This window comes from Saccostrea cucullata, unplaced genomic scaffold, assembly GCF_032062105.1.
Source record: "Saccostrea cucullata isolate Sc308-1 unplaced genomic scaffold, CSIRO_AGI_Scuc_v1 ctg2610, whole genome shotgun sequence".
Lineage (NCBI taxonomy): Eukaryota > Metazoa > Mollusca > Bivalvia > Ostreida > Ostreidae > Saccostrea > Saccostrea cuccullata.
This window is the reverse complement of record NW_026938925.1, coordinates 50,869-76,171: the sequence shown is the minus strand read 5'-3', so window position 1 is coordinate 76,171 and position 25,303 is coordinate 50,869. Positions and strand designations below refer to the sequence as shown.

At 33.6% G+C, this 25,303-nt stretch overlaps 1 protein-coding gene across 1 annotated transcript in view; it reads left to right on the top strand.

Moving 5' to 3' along the window:
• The window catches only part of LOC134251832 (LIM domain only protein 7-like), a 44,858-nt gene that overhangs the window by 3,773 nt on the left and 15,782 nt on the right, over positions 1–25,303 (top strand). Inside the window, exons 3-9 of the mRNA XM_062734252.1 lie at positions 8,150–8,259; positions 17,011–17,053; positions 20,319–21,035; positions 22,623–22,652; positions 23,316–23,452; positions 23,719–23,893; positions 24,237–24,716. Coding sequence (XP_062590236.1) covers positions 8,150–8,259; positions 17,011–17,053; positions 20,319–21,035; positions 22,623–22,652; positions 23,316–23,452; positions 23,719–23,893; positions 24,237–24,716 — 1,692 coding nt within the window. The remainder of the gene's footprint in view (positions 1–8,149; positions 8,260–17,010; positions 17,054–20,318; positions 21,036–22,622; positions 22,653–23,315; positions 23,453–23,718; positions 23,894–24,236; positions 24,717–25,303) is intronic.

Below are 25,303 nucleotides of genomic sequence, written 5' to 3'. Positions count from 1 at the left end.
ATAAATATATATAGCATTAAATTATTATTTTTTGAAAGATGTAGTCTCTTAACTGCAACATAGTTCGCAAACAAATTTTCATAACCCACTAACGAACTCTGTTTGCACACAGTAGACTACATCTTTCAAAAAATAATAATTCAATGCTTGAATAAAGACATAAGGATATTTTGTCAAATGAAATTGTCAGTTTTGTCTAGGAACCAAAGCATCTCTATGGAGAGAATGATTAGGGATGTGCAATATTACCGGTATATCGGTATATTGCGGTATTATCCACCACGATAATATATCGCGATATGAAAATCAGATACCGGTATTTCACGATATTTATAAAAATATATAAAAACTTCCTTTATTGTAGAAACTGTTAAAATAAAACTGGAAACTTCTAAGTCTTTTTGTTTCTCGTTGAAAGAATTCTTCGTCAGTTTCGTTCGGAGACAGAAAGAGAGAGGAGAGAGAGAGGGGTGAAAGCTTTTAATTCACTGTTGCAGTTTTGAATATCTTACTTTGAAATAAAATTACTATTTAATAAGACTTTAAAATAAAATTTATAAGAAAGAAAATATATAAAACATTTTTACAGGGTGTATACCATATGCATTGCGGTTCTCAAAATCTCACATTGAATCTACACGATCGACATCGCGGTGAAATGTCAAGTTCAATATACATGTACATATTACAAGTAAATGGTCATCCATGTTTCCACTTGTAGCAGTGTTGTTTTAATTATTTTTAATAACTTTCATGCCATTTTAAACACCTTATGCTATAGCAGGAGCAGGTATATATTAAAACAGGCCATTTCCTGATTGTACGTCTTGATGTGAAATTAGGTCGGGTTAGACTAAATTATCAAAACGCACGAAAACAGGTCACAATTTCTTTCTGATTTTTTAAATTTTATTTTGTAACCACAATAAAATTATTTTCATATAGGCCTAATATGTATATTGTTTTAATCTTTAATAACATTTTATGCTACTTCATTAACCCCCCCCCCCCCCCCAAAAAAAAAGAATTCAATGAAAAAAGATTATATATTCTGTAAAAAATTTTATTTCAATGTGAAAATTCTCCAAGAGAGTTCATCTTGTTTTACTATTTTACCTGGAATTTGATTAAAAGTAAAGTGTTAATTTGGTGTGCAATCAATGTCTTATCCCTCCTCCCCATTTTAAACTTAAAGATAAATTCAAATAGTCTTTGAACTTGACAGCATTTCAAATATTCTGCTCAAATTTATTAATGATAATTAATCTACAATATATTGCAATATATTGCAATATTCAAAGTAAAATATTGCAATATATCGCAATATGGATTTCCTTCGCAATACCCAACTCTAAGAATGATCATAGGCATTTATGCCTGCTGTTCAATCCAATTCAATGATTAAAATGTATTTTAAATTATAAACCAGGCTCCACTTTATCAATCAAATGTGCTCATTTTCTCAGAAAAGTAAACCTTTTATAATATGGAAAGAATTTTTTACACCTGGATGCAGAATTTAAATCAATACATATATGTGCCATTAAAGAACTGTTTACCTCATATCCCTGGTTGTTTGACATCTCATTCTACAATTTTTACGCTGCATTTCATTTCCGGAAATATGCATAGCATTTCCGACATTTTTTGTTTTCATTTCCGACATTTTTTTTTCATTTCCGGAATTTACCTGTGCGGCAATTTGATGTTTTCTAAATAAATGAAATTGGAATTTTAAAAGTATATCTACCAAAATATTGATTTTAAAAAAAACATATGCATACATGTAACACTATGCCTAGGAAAACATAGTTCAATGAGCATAAAACCCTTTAACCACATTTAATGTGCACTATATTAAATGTCAGTGACAGCACCAAACATTTGTCCAAGTCATTGATAGGTTAACAAAACTCTGGGATTGGATTTCAATAATTTATTTATGATTTATTCCTTTATATTTTTTCATAAGTAAAGTCTTCAAATCTGTTACTAAAGGTAGACTTTACATAGGTATTTGAAAAATGTTGGAAATGAAAACAAATAAATGTCGGAAATGAAAACTATAAAATGTCGGAAATGAAAAGTTGATAATTACAAAAAATTCCGGAAATGAAATGCAGCCAATTTTTAGCACACCTTAATGAAGTCAAAATGAGCTTAATTATGCTATACTGTCTGAGACAGCATCTTGGTTTAAGTTTTTGGAGCAGGTCCATTCCCAATAAGTATAAGTCCTCTCTGGACCAAACTTACATGGATGACACATCTAGGGATGGACACTTCTAGATGCTGGATCTGGCCTACATTAATCAGATGTGCAAACAGGTGTCAGCATTATTAAACTTTTCAGAGCAGGTCCATTCCCAAGTAAATATAAGCCTTATCTGGACCAAACTATAAAGGATGTTGCATTTAGTGATGGTCATTACCTAACCCTGCTTTGGATGCTGGATCTGACCTCTATTTGCCAGATGAGTGAATGTAAGCCCTACTTTAACCAAACTAACATAAATGATGTTTCTAGGTATGTACACTTTACAGACTTGCTTCCAGATGAGTGACCAGGGATATGATTTTGGAGTAGCTCTACAACTATAGTCAAATCTTATAATAAATTATCTCAAACTCGATGGGACCAAGGAAAAACTACCGTAAATCTGGAAATTTTTGCTGTAGATAAATTTTTAGCAAATTTGCGAGTTCATTGCATTCGCAAAAATATTTTTCTTAAAAATAAATTACCAAAAAGTAGGGATGTCAAATCGGTCAATTTTTAATACTCGGTTACTCGGACGTTTTTCCGATCGAGTACCCGGGTACTCGGTAAAGTCTAAATTAATATAAATTGATAACTGTAAAACATTGTAAACTCTTGTAGAAATAAGACCACATGGTCTGATGGGAGGTTTACCTGTAAATGTGTTGTAACAATTATGACCACTTTGTGCCCGACGAAATTTAATCTAAAAATTTTTTAAGTTCTTTATTCACCAGATAAATCCGAGAAATAAAATCATAAATGGTTCACAGTGGTTTTGTTTAAAAAATATCTAATTGTAATGTGACTCTTTGGTGCGTTTAACGTCCAAGTGACAAGTCGTCAGAGCTACAATGTACAGTATCAACTTTATCAAGTTCTCCTGTAACAGAGCGGATTTACGATCTTCGTACATTTTTCGATCCTAGATTTCATAAAATTACGAGACGGTATGTTGTAGTTTGGTGCAATGGTGGACATAAGATTTTTAAAATCTTTGCATTTAACAATTTTTATTAATTGGCATGTAACCAAACGCATCCATATCAACAATCGCACGTGCAATATTGTCTGTCTCTTTCTTCAAGAATTTACGGCTTCTGGAGGACAAAATTATCTAATTTAGGCCAAAATAAAATTATAGTTTGTTTGGAATTGCCTCCCGCCTCATTGAAATGCCCCCTCCTGAAAAAATTTTATTGACCAAAAGTAGGAAGATTTTTTTTTATTTAATCAATTTTTTTGCCCATTACATTTATCACATGTCAGACCTATGTAGAATTAGGTTTTATTGTTGATGGTACATACTTTTTTTAAAAGTAAGAAAATGTATACGTATTTACTGTTTACTGAGATTTTTATAAAAAATTTAAAATTTATCTTCAATTAAAAAAAAATAATTTCCCTCCCTCCCTCCTGTGTCTGAAACCCTTCAGGCGGCAATTCCAAACGAACATTTTTTTAAGGATGGCCTTATTTAAACATAATAGACCTTAAACGATGTTCAATGAAAACAAATAATTAGAGCAAACTAAACATAAGGGTAGAAGACAGCCGAAGGTGAGAAAAGCCAGGTAGGTAGCAGGTGCTTGGTCTCGGTAATTACTGTATAAACACTGCCACAGGCGATAACGGTCATTTAGAGGTGCAGGAAACCCTAATTACTGTATGTACAAGTGCACTGAAAATTTCACGTTTTAAAACCGATGTTTAATGCATTAATAAATAAGCTTAGAAATATTAAAAAATATACATCCGAGTAACCGAGTACCGATTTTAGTATTCGATACTCGGACGTTCGATCGAGTACCCGGTTAACCGGGTACTCGTTGACATCCCTACCAAAAAGTAAATGTAAACAAAGCACTGGTCATTCGCAAAATTTTGAAACATAAAAATTAATCAACAGCATTTTGACCCGAATTCGCAAAATAAAATCGACGTAAAAATTTCAAGATTTACGGTAGGAGATATCTGATGATTCGAGATATCGAGGGTGAAATTCTTAAAGTATAAGTGGTTGGGACTACCAAATCACTTCAACATATCCATGATATTTGAGATATTGGTGTTTAAGATACTGAAGTTCAACTGTATATGGCTCTTATGATTAAATTTGCCTGGATGATGTATCTAACAATGGAAATTACCTCTGAGCTTTGCATCAGATGTTGGAGCTGACTTCTGTTTTTGGATGAGTGAACAGGTTGTGTTTCTTGGAGTAGGCCCATTCTCAAGGAGCAGTACTTGTACCTGGTCCAAAATTGCATAGGTAATACATCTAGAGATGCACTCTAGCTAGAGTTATGAGATTTTGTGAGAATTGTGAGATTTGCCATACTTTTAGATAACATATGTTGAGTTGAGCTTTGTAATTTTTTTTATTACCTGTAATAATCTCAGTTTGTCATTAAAGTAGAGGCATCACTAGCACATTAAGGTGAGGTGCCTGAAGTTTTGACTTCTTCACTGTGCCTACACCTTTCAGGACATGGAACATGCATTTTAATTTCAAAATTATACCCCCAAAGATCTATTACTTTTATTTCTAATGCTAGATATGTAGCAAAGAGACTTCTTGAGATAATCATCTTTGGTTGGATATGGATTGGGATCAAGAATACCTGTAGGTTACCAATCAAGCACCCTAAACACTAACCTATCTTGATCTTTTAGAATGAGGTAGGATGGGGTTAATATACCAGTATTTATGGTATAAAAGAACAGAATCCAACTTTAAAATATATTTATCAATAATGTGTTTAACACCTGTATATGAAACAGAAACTTCAAATCTTGCCATATTTGGAATTTAAACAAGAATATGCAGCATTTGAAGCCTACACCTGTTTAAAAATTCTCCTTGTCAGCATGTTACTACCTGAATGTGGGTCATCAATGAAGGTCTGCACAGAAAAATGACTGCAAGATTATGCTGATGTTTAAAATTTTTAATTGAAAATATAATAAGCCACATTGAGTAAACATTTCCTGGCCTAATTGTAATACTGAATGAAAATCGGAACAATACACATGGACCTTACAAGTGGAAAGCCAGATAAATTTGTTGTATTATCAGCGGAGTTTTGTCTGCCAACAATAGGGTAATGTTTCCAGCGAATGCAAATATTGACCAACAGCCGCCTTCTTGCTGCGATGAAATTCTGACTAAGTAACTGTGTACAGTTCAAGCAACAGAGAAATGCTTTGATGGTGCGATTACTTAGTCCTGTGTCCATTTCCTTGGTTTATCAGCACTAGTCTATCATAAATGGTTGTGTAGGCATGTATCCCGAGGGGAGAAACCTGGGTTTCATGTCCCGATGTGTTTAGTCTACAGTGTGTCTCTTATATCAAGAGTTTATTGTTTGTAAGGGTTGTGAACTGCTATGTAAAGCAAATATATATAGTTACTGGTAAAATATTTTCCATGTAAAATGTAAATAATTTATATTTGCATGTGGAAGAGAAAATTAGATGTAATTTTGTTTTAAATGCTTCTTGATTTATCAGTTAAACTTTTGGTGAAAAGTTAACTTGAAAGAGCCAGGGGTGATTCCAGAATTCAAAGTTCATAGCATCATCGCAAACCACAGGTTTTGGGTCCATTCTATTTTCACATGGAATGGACACAAAACCTGTGGCTTGGGACGATGAGTTTAGAGGTGGGGGGGGGGGGGGGGAGGGGATCAGCTGTTTAGCCAGGGGATACTCTTGAGGGAAAGCCTAGAGGGGGGATGGAAGCCCTCTAAAGGTTCTGTATTTTAGATGGTTTGTAGGGGAAAAAGTTGACTTGGTGGGCATTTTTACTACAGCAAAACTCGTTTAGTACGAACATGGATATAGCAAATTCACGATTATAGCGAAGTTATTTTGGATCCCAAGCTATATAAAATTAACGTATTCCTAATATGGATATAGCGAATTACGGATATAGCGAAGTAAATTTATAGGTCCCCGTGACTTCATTATAACCGAGTTTTACTGTATTTCTATCTAATGATTAATGATGAGAATAATGTTACAAATTTTTAAGGTCTTTGAAGTCAAAGGCTATAGAGGTCAAGCTCCCTCACTCAGAAGCTCCTACCTCACAAGAATAAATAAACAGCCTTTTATTTTCATCCCTTTATCAGATTATATTTTTTATGCCTGACATGAATATGGCAAGGGCATATATAGTTTGACATGTCTGTTTTCTCTCTGTCCTTCTATAACTATTCACAATATTTTTATCAAACTTCATATTTCAATACATACTGATGAGAGCTATTCACCTGCAACAACAATTTTGAACATGACCTTTCCTTTGACCTTGACCTTTCCTTTGACCTTGACCCCACTTTTCTAAAATTAGAGTTTAACTCAGTTTTAAAGAAACCATTCAAGATAGTGTAATCACTCAATATACTGAAATACATACTGATGTAAGCTATTCAACTGCATCAACATTTTTGACCTTGATCTTTCCTCTGACCTTGATGTCATATTTCATAAAGTAGTGTTTAGCTCAGTTTTAAATAAACCATCCAAATTCTTTTTTATAAAACTTAATAGGCTGATGGATACATATTAGTGTATCCAGTAGAATGTTCCTTTAAAATTGAAAATGAAATCTAAAAAGTTGGGTATAGATGATGAATTGTCACCATATTAGGTATCAATGCAAAAGCTCACAAAAATGTCTTAAATGGCTTCTTTAAAATGAAGCAAAATGAAACTTTAAGAAAAGTGGGGTCAAGGTCACAGGTTAATTCAAGGTCAAATGTTTAAGATGAAGATATTCTCTACTTAAGAAATTTCATACACTGATACAAATTTTCATGTTGCATTGCTAATATACCCTTGGCGGGGCATTCATGTTCTATGGACAAATTTCTAGTTTTCAAAAAAAAGGGAATGATGGTTTTATCCTGATTTTTGAAAATTTAATGGGGTGGGGCTGATTGTGCTCTCTAAATCTCCCCGTAGAAAGCTTCTTATAGTGTTAATTAGCACAACTTTTTAAAACTGTCCTTAATTATATACGTCAAGCATAATAATCAAGTTCAATTTATTCTCTCAGACCAGTAAGGTATATATTTGAAGTACATGTATTACATTATTCAAGCACGATTCTCTGTAAAGTCCCCATTGGTGCCTTGTAGTGAAAAGAATTTTAATGATTTAACACCCAAAACCCATTTGATTATTTTTATTGAAAATTTACTGATGCATTACATTTTATTACTTTGCAAGACATGAGGTTTTCTCCCCTTTTTACCTGGTGTGCATAATAGCTGCATTTTCTCCTTTGTGACTATCCCTTATGTAAATACTAGATGATTATATTTGGGGTCTTTTTGATTTATTCATTGAAATTCAAGTAAATATTCTCCCCATCTCATCTGCTATAGAGCTTCACTGCTGAGTCTTGTGGCTTTGAGGTCTTATCAAATTAGGTGATTTATATGTGTATCTTTGTTTGCATAATTCCTGCCAACATTAGGGATCCAAAAGGACCCGTTCTTTTGGCCAGGTCTTCTATGATACGGCTCTCTCTGCCAAAGGATGTTTGCACAACGGCTTGATTGGTTGTTTTACTTCAAGAATGTTTAAATATTTAACTTTATGCAAGCAAGGGTCGCCATATTCTTTTCACATTTCTGAGTGTATGAAATTTTTGTGACAGGGTCCAAAAAAATTGTTTTAAAAGGATATTGCTTAATTTGCAAATAATTTTTGGTGGATTTTCTTGTGTATTCTACACATAATTGTTAGTTAATTTATCTCGTAATATCCTTTAAAATGCATTAAGCGTTGTCACTTGAATGTTTAAATGCCGCATTCCAAAGATTTCGTTTGTGTTACAATGTTTGAAGTTACTGATTGCTTTATACCTCTTTTCAGGATAACATTAATGTGTTTTTAAAATCTTGCCGGGAGACCCTTGGACTTGGCAGTAATCAGCTGTTTGACATCGGGGACTTGGAGGATTTATCCCAGCGAGCTATTGCAGAGTAAGTAGGACACACACAAACACACAGACAATAAACTGGTTTAATGGTGACTTAAAAAGGCATTTAGATTGAAGAAAATGTGTTTGTATAAAGGATTGAGATTAAAGTAACAAATGTGATATTTTTTCCATACAACAGAGCCAATAAACTTTGAGATTAAATTTTTATTCATAGAAACTACAGTCTTAGACATTAAATTTTCAATCAGCATAAGTTTTAATGTCATTCTCTTGTAAAGTAATTCTCAGTAGGAAGATTTTGCAGAAGTTCAACATCCATTTTTTATGTTTTATCTGGAATGGTTTTATAATATGCTCCCACTTTGGAAAATGTCCAGGAGAAAAGTAGCAACAAGGCTATGCTAGGTTTTGTTAGATACCTAAGTGCCACAAGCAGGCATCTCCAATATAGGATTTACAAACTGGTGCTTTCCTTAATCCAAATGATTAATTTTAACAGATCCATATGAGATTCCTCTATTCAAAAGAGACAAAGGCCAGATTTTGTTAGATACAGCTGACACAAGCAGCACCTGCAGGAATTACATATACCGGTACTGTTGTCATCCTGAATCACTGGATAGATGTAGGATAATTTAGGGAAAGATTTTAAATCTAGATCTCAATATTTATTTCATATTGCAGTCTCCAATCAGGATATCTGAAGGGGATAACTCTTGTTTCATATTGCAGTTTCCAATCATGGCATTTGAAGAGGATAGATCTTATTTCATTTTGCTGTCTCTAATCATGATTACCTGAAGGGGAAAGGTCTTATTTCATATTGCACGATATCTGAAGGGGATAGTTCTTATTTCATATTGTAATCTGCAATCATGATTACCTAAAGTGAATGGTCTTATCTCATATTGTATTCTCCAATCATGATATCTGAAGGGGATAGTTCTTATTTCATATTGTTGTCTCCAATCATGATATCTGAAGGGGATGATTCTTATTTCAAATTCTAGTCTTCAATCATGAAATCTGAAGGGAATGGTTCTTAAAAGTATGAAGATTGTAAAATGGGGATATAGGAGAACTAGTTGTCAGGCAAATAGGTATCAGGTGCATAATGATTTAGTTCTACTATCCTTATTTAATCGAATGAAATGTATAGCAAGTTCAGCGGGTATTTCATGTCTTAAATTAATCAGTACATTCATGGCATTGACTCATTATGGTTAACACTGGGGAACCCCTGTTATAACCCTGCTGTTTTGTCAGCTATGGATTTTATTCAGAAAAAGTTCTTATATCTGTCAGAGGAAATCCTACTGATAAAATGGTGTTGACAACCACAAGTTAAACGAAGGTTTACCAATTTCTTCCCACCTTATGTAAATGGAATAATCATGTGTACTTTGAAAAATGGGGTAATGGTTTTAGGTGAAAAAAAAACTGCAGCTCATTTGTAAAGAATCTTTGTAGGATAGTTGATACAGTAAAATGTCTGTCCACCATTAAGACAGAGTTAATACCTGGCCATTTGAAAGGTATGTTTATGCTGCCGCAAGGCAAGGGCAATCAGCAGAAAGGCATGTTTGAAAGCATGTTGTGTCTAGATTAAACAAATTCTGTCTTTTTATAGATATTTTAATATCAATTCAGCCGTATGCCTAATGTAAAAGTAATGTATTAGATCTTGAGTTGTGATATTGTGTTGTGGTTTTAAATTGAGTGAATGGTCATCTTACACTGGTATGGCGATAAAATTCAGATGTCGCGTCTTTTTTGTTGTCATGAAGATTTAGGAATAAAATGGTTACAGCTGTTAAATTTGAATTAAACTGTTCATCATAACACCTACAGTTTTATGAACATATTTAACTTTCCCAAGGGTTATTGAACTTATAAGGAGTGATTTTTTTATCAATTTTTTTAAAAATTGGCAGAATATTTACCGAGTATGATCAGGGTGGTAAGAGACGGCCTATAATTAGCTCTCCTACTAGAGCTTTGTTTAATGAAGCAGTTTGGATTTCTTTAAAGAATCAACAGTCTCCCATTTCTTGTTCTAAACAATGTCAGTCATCTGAAAATGTGAGGGAACAATTATAGCACTTCTAACACATAAAAAAAGGTCTTATGATGTTTTGTCATGTAAGCCATCATGTATAGTCACCTGAAACCAACCCAAGTTGAAACAAGGAATTTTATGTTTTTCATTCAAGACAGTACCATATTGGGAGATATATATGGTTCCTGTTTCAAAATTGTCAAATTGTTTTCTGCTTGGTGAATTTAATTAACATGCTCACAAAGTATATACCCAAAGGTCAAGTAGAGAGGGCAACAGGTAGCCGAATCCAGCCAAACTGTCAACATGTTATATATACCTCAGAAGCTACAGTCTATTTGCATGACATCTTTTTGGAAAAATCATACCCTAAGCAAATAAAGAACATGCATATACATGTATAGACTTTCAATCTGGTGAAGTTAGATGTATAAGTTATAAGATTGAACATGTTGCTAAATTGATGTTGCAAATCCAGATTGTGCAACATTTGGTCAGAACTGATTTTCTTTCAATATTAGTGCCTGATCATTGCTTGTAGAATGAAAAAATGCCTTTGGTGTATTATACCAGTTCATACAAAAATCTGTTTACCTGCAAAATAGCAAATTTTAAGAAGCAATGATAATACTTTGCCTAGAATACACAATGCAATTAAATACATGCATGCATCTGCATTGGTTGAGACATTATTTCTGGAGTGACCCCTAGAAACCTGGAGAAGCTCCGTCTGCCCAGAGTTCACGAGAGGTAGGCCATACTTGCTGTCAGTGATGAGTGTTTCTACCTGTAGTCAGCCCCAACAGGAAATATCCTACATACCTTTGTCATGTCCGGGCCACATTCTTACTAACTTTTCTTTCTCATTAATTTTTCCTTGAAAGAAAAAACAAAAACAAAAATTTTAACAGATAAATTGCTTTTCTACATTTATTTATGCTATCTTATATTACATCTTTCTGTAAATTTTTAGAGATACCTTGGCTTCTCTGATTTGGAGAGACTGGTATTAAACTCAACACAAGTATATATATATGAAGGTCTGAAATGATTCATTATTAAGTCAACAAAAAACTGTATGATTTAAAACTCTTAACCCTTATGCAATCTTTTTTGCACTTAACTGTACAATAATTTGCTGATATATAAAATACTTTATTACCTAATCAAGTGAATTTTTTTGTTTTATTAGAGATTTAATATTTTAATCTATTCTGTATGTGTTTTCAGTTTTTCTTATCTTTTCTGATCTATTGATGATTGACCGGTCATTGCATGTTCTCATTAACCGGTCAACAAATTTACAAAACATTGCGTATGGACGTAAACAATTATGGCAGAGAGATTTCCTGAGATTAATGACGAAGAAATCAAGAATCTTTTGGAAAACATTCTATTGACCGGCAACGTATTTCGGAAAAAACCGATCCGGGTTTCAAATTTAGTTGTTTGTAACACTGCACAGGCATGGTAAATAATCATCTTATTCGATCTTTCGACATTGGTTTTAAAAATTGTGTGATTTCAATGGTCGGATATTTTATTTAATGAGAATTACTTTTTAAATTAATACACTGTGGGACGTGGAGACCGGTTGTTCGGGTGAGACCTATCAACCGAGGTCCCGTGTCGCAGTAAGTGTATGCACTGCTGCAGTGCTGGCACGAAAAAGGTCCCTCTCCACCGGCAAGTGGTGGCGTCTCCATATGAGTAAAAAAATTTCGTGAGAAATGTAAACAATACTCTATACAATCAATCTTTAATTAATATTACAAATGCACCATTATTTTTAAATAAAAAATGGCTGTACAGTCAATACCTTTTTCCCTCGGTGCAGGGACAGCAATGTGTTCCCCCCCCCCCTCGGGCAATAATTTGCTGATATATAAAATACTATATAAAACAAAGGTACTTGTACTATATGCCTGCACCCTCAATAAAAATTTGTGATGATGTCTCTTTCATTTTGCTTGTCAAGGAATTTTTGGTATTTGATAATGCCTCGATCCCTCCCCAACTGAAAATCTATGGCTGTGCCCCCCACCCCACCCCCCAAGTTGCTTCACACTTGCCTGATAAATCATAAAAAAAATATTATAAAATAGAAATGTTGAAATACTACGCAGCATAATAGTTTATGTTTGTATCGAAGAATCTCTAACTTATTGTTCAAATTTTTGAATTTTATACCCTGTTCACACAGAGAGTTTAATTGGCAGTAAATTAATGTGAAGAAAACTAATGCGAATCAAACTAATGCAAATTAAATTGCATTCACACGACAGCTAATGCGAAGTAAACTAATGCGAATTAAAATTTTACTTCTGCAGCACGGCATCAGCACGGCTATTATGACGTCATTTGCAAATCACGTCACCTTCTGCAGAGCAGATCCATTTGACATAATGTCACAGTGTCTGTACACACATTTTAATGATTAACAAAATTTTCCTTAGTTTTCACTCAAAAATAGCACAAGTACCTCTAGCTGACCATCAACAAGTGGTATTTGACTAAATTTTGCCATTACGCATGCGTCAGAATTTAATTCGAATTAACTTCGCTTAGCATTCACTCGATCAGAGCTAATGCGAAGTAATTTAATGCACAGTAAACTAATTCGAATTAAACTAATACGCATTAAATTCTCCGTGTGAACGCTAAGCGAAGCTAATTTGCAGTAAACTTACGTTTATTTCGAATTAAACTCTCCATGTGAACAGGGCATTATTATTTCTTTACTATTCAAAATATGGGTGTTTGAGATAACATGTAGCTCAACTGAAATGCTTAAAAAATATTATGTACAGAGAGAGAATTATGTTCAAAAGGTCTGTGAACTATTCACATGGTGTTTTATGTTCAACAATTCAGTAAGACACTTTATTTTATGTAATTGTGATTTTATTTTTTAACCTTTATTGATTTTTGATTACTTGTCTTAGTCCTTGTCAATAAAACCAAGCCAAAATAAAAATTAAATTTTTGCGTTATTTTTAGTTTTTCGCCAATTACTTCAAGTTCATCAAGGGTCATAACTGTGTATAAATTTCCCTCTTTACATAACTTTTATGTATAAAAATAATAGGAAAAAAGTTAGCACCACAAAAGGTGGAAGAATAAGTTGGCAGGCAATATTTGATTAATGTAGATCACACCAATGAGATTTTTGTGTGCATTGATTTTTGTAAGGTACGACCTATAAATTCCCCATAGGGAGCCCCAGCCAGGTATATTGATGATATTATTATGAGTTACAGTAGTCTATCCTGTTTGTCATGAAGAAATAAACCATTATGTGTTTTAAGGTCGACCACGTAATCCTCTACCTTTAAACATTTCTTCTGCATTTAGGCATTTCAATAACTGTGGGGGTGACTCATTTGGTGCACACTTTTGGATTGTAAACTTTGAATATATTAATCCATATTTTGGTGAGGATAGAAGGAATAATCTGTTTCTCAAGGTATTTAACATCAGGATTATATAATCTTTTATGCCCATATTCTGACTTGACCCTTTGTGGTTTTGGAGTTGTCCGAGACGCCAGAAAATCAATATTTGAAGGTATGTAATGAGTTAACGCTTTTAAATATCTGATTCAAAAACTTATTACCAGATTTTTTTTATGAATGCCTTCAACCAAAAGAGGGGGGTCAGGCCTATACTATACATGGTGTGTATGAATAGACCCTGTCACTAAAAAGTTATCAAAAAGAACCTTAAAGCTCTTCAGAGTATTTTTTTTTTTCATTTCTTTATAAAAAAAAAAAAACAAACATCATTTTGAGATTTGTTAAGGTATTGCAATAATAAAGGAAAAAGAAAGGTGTAGAAATGGTGAAATAACATTTTTATGGGTGTTTAATTTTTGTCACATGAAGATCAAGATTCACAAATTTATATCCTAATTCACAAAATGCATTAATGATTTGTCTCAAATCCCCTCAAACCAGCAATTATTCTTCAAGACATGAAAAATTTGACCACAGGAAAATTAAGTGTTTTTACAGTAGGTGCAGAAAGATTCATAACCTTGATACAAAGTTCTTTTTGCAAAGTGCATTCATTTTAAGACATAGTTTTAGAAAGCTAACTCAAGGAAACTGTCAGAATGGTGAAAGGGGTGGGGCTGTGCAGACTGTAAAGATGATGCATTTTTCAGTGCAGTTGTACTAATGTGTGTAAAAACTGCATAGTTACAGACTATCAATGTTTAGAGTACTTTTACTTATAAAAGTATATCATTTGCATTTATTTTATTACAGTTGACCATAATGAAAACCTTCTGTGGTTAACAAATTTGGAAATTAAGTGTCCATCAGATTTTAAAGCAGGAGTTAGAATAGGATAAGAAGGGAAAACACCCTTTTTGTTGACAGTGATTCCACTCTTTCCTAACAAACCCCTCACACCCAAAAAATATTGAATCTGAAGACAGATTGTGACTTTGTGAAAAGAGAAAAAATGTGGTATTGAGATGGATCAAACAAAAGGAAACATCAATGTATCTTTCACTCTATGCATGGACTGGTTACTCAAAGTGCATTGCATTGTTCTACAAATATAAATTATTAAAGATATATCGACAGGTGTGCTATTGTGCACGTAAAAAAAAAAAAGTCCATAAAACAAACTCACATGTGTGCATTTACTACTATGCTACATCTGTTAAATTGAAAAACAGGGTTCATCATCCAGATTAAAGGTAAATTTGACTTATTTGTATCTGGTATACAGGTATTCCTTAAATAACTAAATTAAGCTGTCCAGGGGGTATACATTTTTGTCGAAACATCAGTATTTTTTGTAAAAAGGCTGACGTATGATGAGCATTTTATTCTTCAGAAATTTGGTAGGCGTTGGCTGTGTCGATTCTTGGTTTTTGAAATTCAATGGTATAATAGCTGTCTTTTTTGACTGAGGACAATAGCATATTTCATAATAATTCATAATTTGAAAACCAGACAGAAGTCCTGCCAACTCTGATTGTTACAAGAAAAGACATTCACACACAACAAGAAGGAACCCTAGGTGTATTGTCTCAATATTTTGTTCTATCATTAGTTTATAATTGTATACATGTAATATATAGAACACTGGATATTTTAAAGTCCTATGTAACAAAGCAATATGCTACAGATACCCCTTTGAAGAAGTACTTGTCTGTATTTTTTTTAGCTGATCGGTATTTAAAATGTAATTAATAAGTTTAGACATAGATAGTCTTTGAAGTGGAGTTAAGAAGGATCACAAAGTTTTACACAGCAACTTCTTTGTCAGTCACTAAAAACAGCCCCCATAAATGTGCAAGTCACAAATAAAGCAATTTTCCCTTCCATGGGCAAGATCAAAGCTGGATTCAAAAAAAAAAGGAAAAAGAAAAATTCAGTTAAAAAGTGTTCATTTCAGGCAGATAACCTTTGTGAATTGACATGCGACCTCGCTATCAATATACAAGATTATAGCTCCATACCAGTATTGCGACATTCCAGGCGATAACAGTTGTTATTGTATATTCTATGACACTATGTTCAAGATTTATCTGCGATGATAACTTTACCTGTTCAGGTATGTTTCACTTGCTATAAGTGACAGGTAACTCTTTCTAGCACTTGTTAATTGGGCCTCACTTTCCTTGTCATCGCATAGTTTGGTTTCGTGAACATGTAATAATTTTCCTGTCAATTGTGCAATGCTTCTTAAATTCAATTTGAAATATTTATCAAAATGCTGTATTTACCTGTAAAAGGACTCTACTTTAATACAAGTCACATTTATCTTAAGCATGCACTGGGGAGTGTTGATTTACCTTTCCATTTTTACATTTTTTCCCCCTGAATAGTGAAGACATATGACTTTCCTGATTTTGACAAAGTAATTGATTAAAATTATGTTAATTTTGAAATATTTTTGAAACTTTGAAATGATTGAGCAGTGTGCTAAGTTGAATGACTGATGTTTGGTTTGGAGATTTTTTTTGTTTGTGGGAGTAGGTGAAAGGGATTTGTGGTACAGAATTGTGTGGAAAAAAAGAAAGATTTGAAAATAGGACATTAATCTTATTTTCAAAATTCATAGCAATTAAGGAAAAGCTTAGTGAACTTTTTGATTTAAATTTCATAATACCTTATTCTGTTTGTGTTTATTTAAATACACCTGTGTTTTGAAAACTACAAATACCAAGAATAATGGAATACTAAGATTATATCTCTGTGTGTTTGAACTTGTCAGAAAATACAACTCCGGATTTGCAGGTATAATAGTCTTATTAACCTAGTGTGGTCATAGAGGTCACGTCAGGGTCCATTGGTCGCGTACATTCCAGAGCGCCATGCATTGAATGAATTGTAAATGTGCAGCATGCTGTAAAATTCGGTGTCATGCATTTTCTTTTATTTTTGGTAGCAGTTAATAGATAAAAGGGAAAAGTCGACAAAAGAGGAGGTTTTGGTTTGTGTATTGACCGGTTGATTTTTTTAGTCGGTTTGTAGTTGTGTTTTAAGTGTTGGTTGGACATAAAACAGACCGTTTGATGTCATCAGACGGCATCATTACCTGCCGAGCAAGCATGTAACACTTCTCCCAGCCCTGTCAATGCCGGTAATTCATGCATACCTTAACCATACAAGGATAATTAGGAAAATTTGAGGCAACACTGGAGACATCCGATTTTTTTGTGCTGCGAAGTTTTTTTTAATTTGTCGTTTAATTATTTTTATTTTCTTTTAGCTCGGATAATCTGAAGCAGGAAGTCGACAGAAGAGCTTTGAATGTAAGTATGCAGTTATAGTCTTTATTTTCTCTCTGCTTTGTAACAAATATGTCTTAAAATATTGATATTAAATATTTGTTTCCTGATGCCATATGCTGACCCGTTCTGATAAAAATTAATTGTAGAATTTATCAGGAGCTAACTCCCACTGTCTCCCTTGAATGCAGTGGTTAAATTACTGTGATAACAAGAGGACTAATTCATTATGGAAATCAATAACTAGTAATGACATGTGTTAACATGAGACACAGAGAGATGTTACCAGGGGCCAGGACATAAAATGTGAGAGGTGTTGAATATGCATTATGTAACAGTTTGATAAGTGTATTTGTCTTTGTTGAATTACTAATTGGTCACTGTGATGCAGGGTCAATTATTGAACAACAGCCCCCACCCTACCCCCTACCCCCTCATAAAAATGAGGTATACAAAAATTTAAGAAAATACTGTTGAATGTAAAATTTTTAGAGCTATTTTAATATAAAACTCATTGAAATCGTCGGATCTATGCCACTGTTGAAGATCTACTATGGTGAGTTATAAAAAAAGGGGGTGATGGGGTTGTAGTTTATTTTTCTTCAGAAAAATAGCAAATTTGGGCTTTATTTGGAACCATGTAGAGGTATTGGTATTTAAAATTTTTGGGAATAAAGAGAGATGTAAAAATCCAGCATTATGTAGCATTACTCTATCAAAGTACCCCAAACTAGAATAAGGGACTACATGTGTAAAAGAAAAAAATACTTAAGTTATGTGATGTCTTAATTGTCAGTTATATCCTTTTAAAAAAACATTAATTTGAAGCAATAAAACATTTAGTATATATCTGTAGGGAATTCATTTCTTATTCAGTCTATCATTTATATCTTGATGAATTCTTCAGCATGTTTCCTGTTGAAAAATGTGTCCTTCATCAGGAAAATGCATGCTAACTAGAGAATTCGCCTCCCAGCCATGTGATGCACCAGTGAAACAATGACATAATGAATTGTGTTTTATCATTCTCATTAATTCTGTCCCCTTCTCCAAACAAAAAAAAAAAGAAGAGAGACTGCCAGTAAAGTAGCTTATCTCATTTGGAAAAGAAATATCCCTGGTACACAGGGGGGATACCCCGTCAAAGTCAAGAATTGTCATTAGCTTATATATTTTGATAATATGTTGTTTGAACACCCAAAAATTCATTAAAATCGGTTTTAATCCTTGTTATTTCCACTCAAAATATCTAATGTTATATCAGGAAAACTTTGTAGAGCTTATAATTCATTCAGTTGGTGTTAGAACTAGTATTTCTACAATCGTACAAGTGATTAACTTAAACTCTAAGGGACCAAGATTTTTTTTTTTTGCGATACCTAGGTACTGGTATTTGAGATACTTAGTGTAAATCACATGAAATTCAAAACGTATTCATATTGCTCAATAATTCCTTGCACATTATAAGTTTAATTTGTTTTCCTTGCATATACATGTACATGTATGTCCTCAAAAATAAACCCTATTCAGAAAGGTATGATAAAAAATCACTAAAATTACCCTTATAAAATTTTTCACAGTTGTGATAGATGGAGTAATTTTAGAAGGTATAAAACCAATCTGTATCTTTTGATTTGATTACAATTAGTTGTATGGAATTTATTGCTTGTGTCAGTGTAAGAATTGAACATGCCAGCTACTGCTTCTTAAGGAAACTTGGGCCACGTAACATGCATAAATTCTATAAAAGAATTTCAACAATGCAAATAAAATGATTGAATATCCTTCAATAAAAAGAGGTGGAGATCGTAATCGTTAATTTATGATGCAGCAGTGTGCAACTTGGTAATATTCCCCTACTTTCTTAAGGAATTTAGTTTTCGCGACGGCAGCATTAAGTACGGTGTACACACCTGTGTATAGACGTGGATGTTTGTATAGGTGCCACTGACGTAGCGGTTGGTGAAAGTATTGATTTTATCTTTTCTAACAGGGTGGAGTTGACATTCACATATCTTATACGTAATGCTTTACGAATTTAGTGACAGTATTTTTGGACCGGTATCTGTTTAACCCCTTCATTTCTACCTAGCACATTCAAGAAGAGGCATTTAGTGGGTAGGCAGGGCTTTTATATGTTTAATGTCCAACTTTATTCACTTGGTATACTAAGATCACAAAATAGGATGTCTTTCTGCCCCTCAAATGAATAGCTGTTTGAGGCTGTGGTCCTTATAAAACAACGAAAGTTTCTAGTTCAAATAAACAAAATACTGATTAAACTAGTGGAAAACTGTGGCTTTTAAACTTAAAAGAATTATTTCAGTACTTGATCACAATCCATTTAGGAGCTAGGCCTATTGTTTGTATGTTAATTTTCTATTGGCTGCAGCCAAGAAATGGAATTTTACTACGATGGATTTTGAACATTCTTCACAGTAACAGGTACAGCTATATCATAGGTCGCACGTAATATACATTTTGCCATTTCCTGATTATGCCATTGTCCAATACTCCTCAGACATTATTTTTGGTAGAATTGTTTTTGTATGGTAATGAACTTGGTAGGGGTTGGATTGTGGTCTGTTTCACATCACACTTGAGTTCATTAATTATACATTTGTTCTCCATATATGTAAGATTATATATGTGTTCTAGTGATTTAATGCTATTATTTGTTCTGGGCTTAGGAATATGTCATGCCTGGCTAACAGATTGTAAAAAAAATTCTAAAGTCTGTCATATCCTCTGTTAGCTATAACATTAATCTCCCTAACAGTTCTTTTCTAGACCAGATCATACAGAGAATTTAAAAATCGTTCATATGGATCATATACAGGACAAAATTCTATTGAAGAATTTTAAACAGATTAGCTTGGCATTTTTCAATGTTTAGAATATTTAAGGCCTCGCTGTAAGTTTATACAGTCCTGTTTTGACTTCTGTGGATTATAAGTAGTCCCACAGTGAGAGCCGCAAACCAAACATGTCTAAAAGACAGATTATTTGATTGGATCCCTTGGAGAGCCTAAACTTTAACCTTAAAAGGTGTGCATTCCAGTGAAATTGATTGGGAAGGTGTAGTGTATGCAGTTCCCTGTAATTGTATTGAATTTGAACTGTAGGTTTTGTGTTCTTTGATTGCCAATTAGAAACCTCAGAACTTTCAAAACCTGTGGTATTTTTTTGTAAATGTAGCCAAGTCTTCAATGATTTATCAATGAATGTTTTAGAAAGGGGCATTACAGAGGATTATGGGATTATTCTGTTTATGTTTTTGCTATTACAGGTGGCCATTACTATTTTCTGGCTAGGAAGAAGTGTTTCTCAAACCTACAGTGGTCCACAACTAGATCAGTCAGCATTCTCTGCGATCGTTCGGTACAGCGGAAAAGACCTCCTCCCAAAACAACGACACAGGAATGATTCCGTTGATTCCTCTGACCAAACCTCTAGTGCCTACAGTTCACACGATGCCAACTCGCGAGTGAGCAATGAGGACTCATTAGAAAACAAACACATCAGGGATAGTTCTTGTGATTCTTTTGTCTCGAAGGAATCTACCCCTAGTCTTGATTTAGAAGATGAAAGCATGCCTGGTTCTGTAACCAGTAAAATGAGGAGATATAATAGTGCAGGTTCTCTGAATACAAGCGGTGGCTACCATTTCTCTGCCACCCAGAACAGTATCAATGTGGATGACTATGGTCACACAAACTCCAACCACCACCGGCGGGGGTCCTCCACTGACAGTATGGACAGCAGCAGTTACCTAGGTAACCACTCGCGGCAGTCCTCAGACAGTGCTAGTGTGGATATTCCCACTCGGACATTGAAGTCCCAGAGGAAGGCCAGTTCCTCGACTCTGGACCCTCTACAGTTTGTCAAGTCCAAGGGAGCAGATAAACTGGCCAAGGAGGCCCAGGAACAAATAGAGGCAGCCAAGGAAACCAAACTGATGTCAAGGTCAGTCATTCCTGAGAAGGATGATGTGGACTGGCAATCGGTAAGTTGTGAAAAAATCACATTTTGTCAATGAGTGTGGAATTTGAGTTTCAGAGAGGCTTTTAATTTCTTTCTGTTGCTTGCTAGCATTTTCAAACATCACATTTTTCAAAAGTAAATTGTCAGTGAATGTTCTACATAAAACAAAAATTAAAACTTAAATGCAATGTATTACAACGATATGGTAAAAAAGTTTTTTTTCTCATGAATTTTGCAATAAGATTAATATAGTAAAATTCTCGCATGACTTCAGCAGAAACATATAAGTTTATAACTGATACATGTATAATGAATATGGGATAAAAGCATCCTTAGTTTAAATCAGAGTGATCTGCTGGTGTATTAATTTGTAGTGTATCTGCTTGTTAGATATGTTAAATGTTGTTTGCTAGTCAGGTGCTTGTAGCTATTATGAACTAAAATCATAATGTGAAACCCTAGGCACAATCCATGAATGCTTACTAAGTGTCATTTCATGAATTGCAGAAGGAAATAAAAATTATAGGGATCATATTTTATTAGAATTTACATTGTAACACTCAGGCCATCATATTAACTGTGTAATTTCTTAAGTGTGTTCATCATCTTAATCATAAATTGTAAAACCTCTGTCATATGTAATGTATTTATAGTAATGGAGATACTTTTTAAGGATATCAATGCTGAATTCTTTCCGTGATTAATTTCATCGTGTTAAATCCATATATTACAAAAACCACTAAATAAAATTTAATCTTCATACCATCATGATATATATATTATCTATAAATATGTACAAAAAGATTCATTTCTAACCACCACAATTTTTGGAAGAGATGTCAATGTGGTAAAAAGGTTTAATAATGGCTAGACCAAACTTTAACAAAATACCGGTATTCATCATTAAACAACAAGGAATTTTATCATGCCAACGCCTATCATGACTTGGGGTCTTGGATTTTAAGGTCTCATCGAAAAAGACCCGCAACTTTCACTTTAAAGAGTTGAACGCTTGGCACTTACGGATCACTAAGTGCTAACTTTTTTGTATCGATTTAACATGTATGTCTGTTAAATTGGGTCCAGGTTTTAATATCTTCTGGAAATGCTTGATGAGTTAAATTGTCTGTTTTAAATTTTCTATAATTGATATTTGTTTGGAAACAGGGATTGTTCTTATATAGATCTATTAAAGTTAGTAATTCTTTAAATGCATTTTTTAATTGCTGGTTAAGCCATGCAGTGCTTTGATGAAGATATATTAATCACGAGCTTTCTGCTATAGATAAGTTATTTTGCAGTTTGCTGGAATCTAAGAGCTTTATATTGAATAGGAATGGCAAATTGTAACAAAGACGTTATGAGAGAAAATAGTAACTACTTCACTAAATGGTGTATTTTAGGGGGAAATAATAAATATATGGTTAGCTGTATTTTAAAAAAGTGCTTATGGAAAGCTAATTTCATAGCAGAGAGCCTTAAACCTGAGCACATCTAGCATGAATGAATGTGCTTTCTGCAAAAGCTAGAATGAGCTTCAGTTTGTAGTTTGCCCAAATGTTTAGTTGATGTATTTCTCTCTAAGCTGACCTTGACCTTCACTTTCCAGACTACAGATGACCTTGGCGACTGGCAATCAGTGAGTTTTCCCAATTCATTCTTCATACTAACCTTTGACCTTTTATTAGTTAATATTCCTTAATTATCTAGCTTAGTTTAAACAGTTCATTTCTTATATAACCACCAATAACTTACCGTTATTTACTGTGATGTAAAATTTACAATTGTAGGATACATACTAATAGCATGCTTTTTCTTTTTATTTTCAATGATCATTTTCATATTTTTAGTAGATTATTGAAGGATTATTGGATGGGAATTGGCCACCTAAGGAATAATGAACTAATCATTTTAAATTTCTAATTCTTAGTTTCAGCCATGGTTTAGATATTAGGTTTATTAACAAATATTCCATTCCCCAATTACCCTGGGTACTGGAAAATCAGTTTAGGATATGGTACATGTAAATATGTAAGCCCAATACAAAGTTCAGGCCAATTCAGTTTGCCAATGGCCAAGCCATAGTTTATTTTTAGTACAGTGTATACATTTATTTACTATACAACAGCTTCTAGATGTCTGTAACACAACATATGTACTTTCTTTTCTTTTTTTCTATGTATAACTTTCATACTATGAATTATATTGAAGTAAATCTTGATTGGCTTGCCTATTTCTCCTCTGGTCAGCTGTAATGAATAATGGGAGGTGATGAATGATTTATAAACAATGTACTCCACAGAATCTAAGCAGTTGGAAGAACCGCCGGCGGCGAGCGTCCTCTGCTGCGTATCAGAGAGTCGATGAAACCGACAAACTGACCCAAGAGGAAGAGGAAAAGAGAAAACCAAAGACGTATAGTGAGATGATGTCTGATAGGTAGGTTTATTGAAATTTAAGAAAGTGACTTTTATGCTTTAAAGATATTTAGTCAAATAGGCAAAGTACATGTAATGCTAAAAATGCATTGCAGACAAAGTAATTCTAAGCAGAGGGTACAGAATGGAATATGATAAAGCAGTATTTTAGAAAGGGATTTTTATGAAATATTTTTTACTTAGTGTAGATTTATGAAGATGTTTTTAAAAGAAGAAATTTGTTTTAAGTTTTTGGGCTTTTGTTCAATATTCAATTTTCCATTGCAGAAAGAAGAGGATGAGTACAGGGACCCTGAATTTCTACCCACTGGATGATGATGACGACTTCTTCAGTAAGAAGTCTGACCCTGTAGAAGAGGTCGTACAGAGGAAAGAACTGGTCCGACAGGAAACAGCGCCATCTGTCAGGCTACAGCAGCGCCTCTCTCTCAAAAACAGAGCTGTAAGTGTTATATACAGTAAAAACTGTCTAATCCAACACCTGTATAATCCATTTCACTTTGAATTCTGAACCATAATTTCATTCTCATTGTACTTCTTTCCATTACCTTAACACTCTGTAATCTGACACCCTGTCTATTCCAGCACAAAATTTGTTTCCCATTGCATGTCAGATTAGACAGGTTTCACTGTACATAGCTAAAAAGTTATTGAGTGATCCATGCAAACTTATTTTATGATTAGGCCTTAATTTTGTAAAAATTACTCAAAGTCTTAGTATAATAATAGAATAGAGAAAATGTCTAACTCAGTAAACAGTGTCTTATAATCTCTGTACATTTCAGAATTCTGTTGGAAGTGACAAAGCAAGTTACGAGGAGAAGGAAGTGGCTGATTGGGCAAAGGATGAAGATGAACAAGAACAGGATAGCAAACATGAGGGACCGGATAAAAAGTCTGTAGAGGATCAAACAAGTGCTCCAAAAAACACTCACGATGACAAATTCAACAGAGGGAAAGTGTCAGAAAGTAAAAAATCTTATAGTAGTGATTCCTCTTGGAGAACACAGTCAAAGCATGACAATTCTACTGCCAAAAAGACTGAGGATAATAAATTATCATCTGTTAGCAAAATCGGCAACATTTTAAAAAGTTTTGAGAGAAAAGAACAAGTGGATTACGAAAAGCCAAAGAAGAAATTTGAGTTTAGTGTGGAGGCTGGTAGAACTCGTTCAAAATGGCAGGAATTGGAGAAAAAAGAGACGAATGGTCCACAGCCAGTGAAACTCTCAGATCGACCTGTAGCAAAATCACACCCAGCAAAGGTAAAGTCAAGAGTTTATAAATGTCTTAATAGCATGTGTACAAGTTCAATACAGTAAAACACGGTTATAGTGAAGTCCTGAGGACCTGTTAATTTAATTCGCTATATCCGTAATTCGTTATATCCGTGTAACGAATTCGTATAACCATATATAGCGAATTCGCAATATGCATGTTTTCCTTCAAGTGTTACTATCAAATATGTTAGGGAAGCAAATATTACAAAACATACCTTCGATAACTAAGGTTTTATGATGAATTGAATTTTATATACAAATGCTGAGAGAAAATAAAGTCAGTTCAATTATTCAAATTTTGAAATCTTTGAAAGTTCGTTATAAAAGATGTAAAATTCATTATATTTAACCTCAACGGGACTCAAAATCAGTTCGCTATATCCGTAAATTCGTTATATCAGAGTTCGTTAAAACCGTAAAATTTTACAAAGATTTGTTAAGAATTTTGCCGGGGACCCAGAAACACTTCGTTATATCCGTGAATTCGCTATATCCGTGTTCGTACTAAACATGTTTTACTGTAGTGATGTTACAAAGACAAAATTTTACATTCACTATGAGTCTCTACAAAG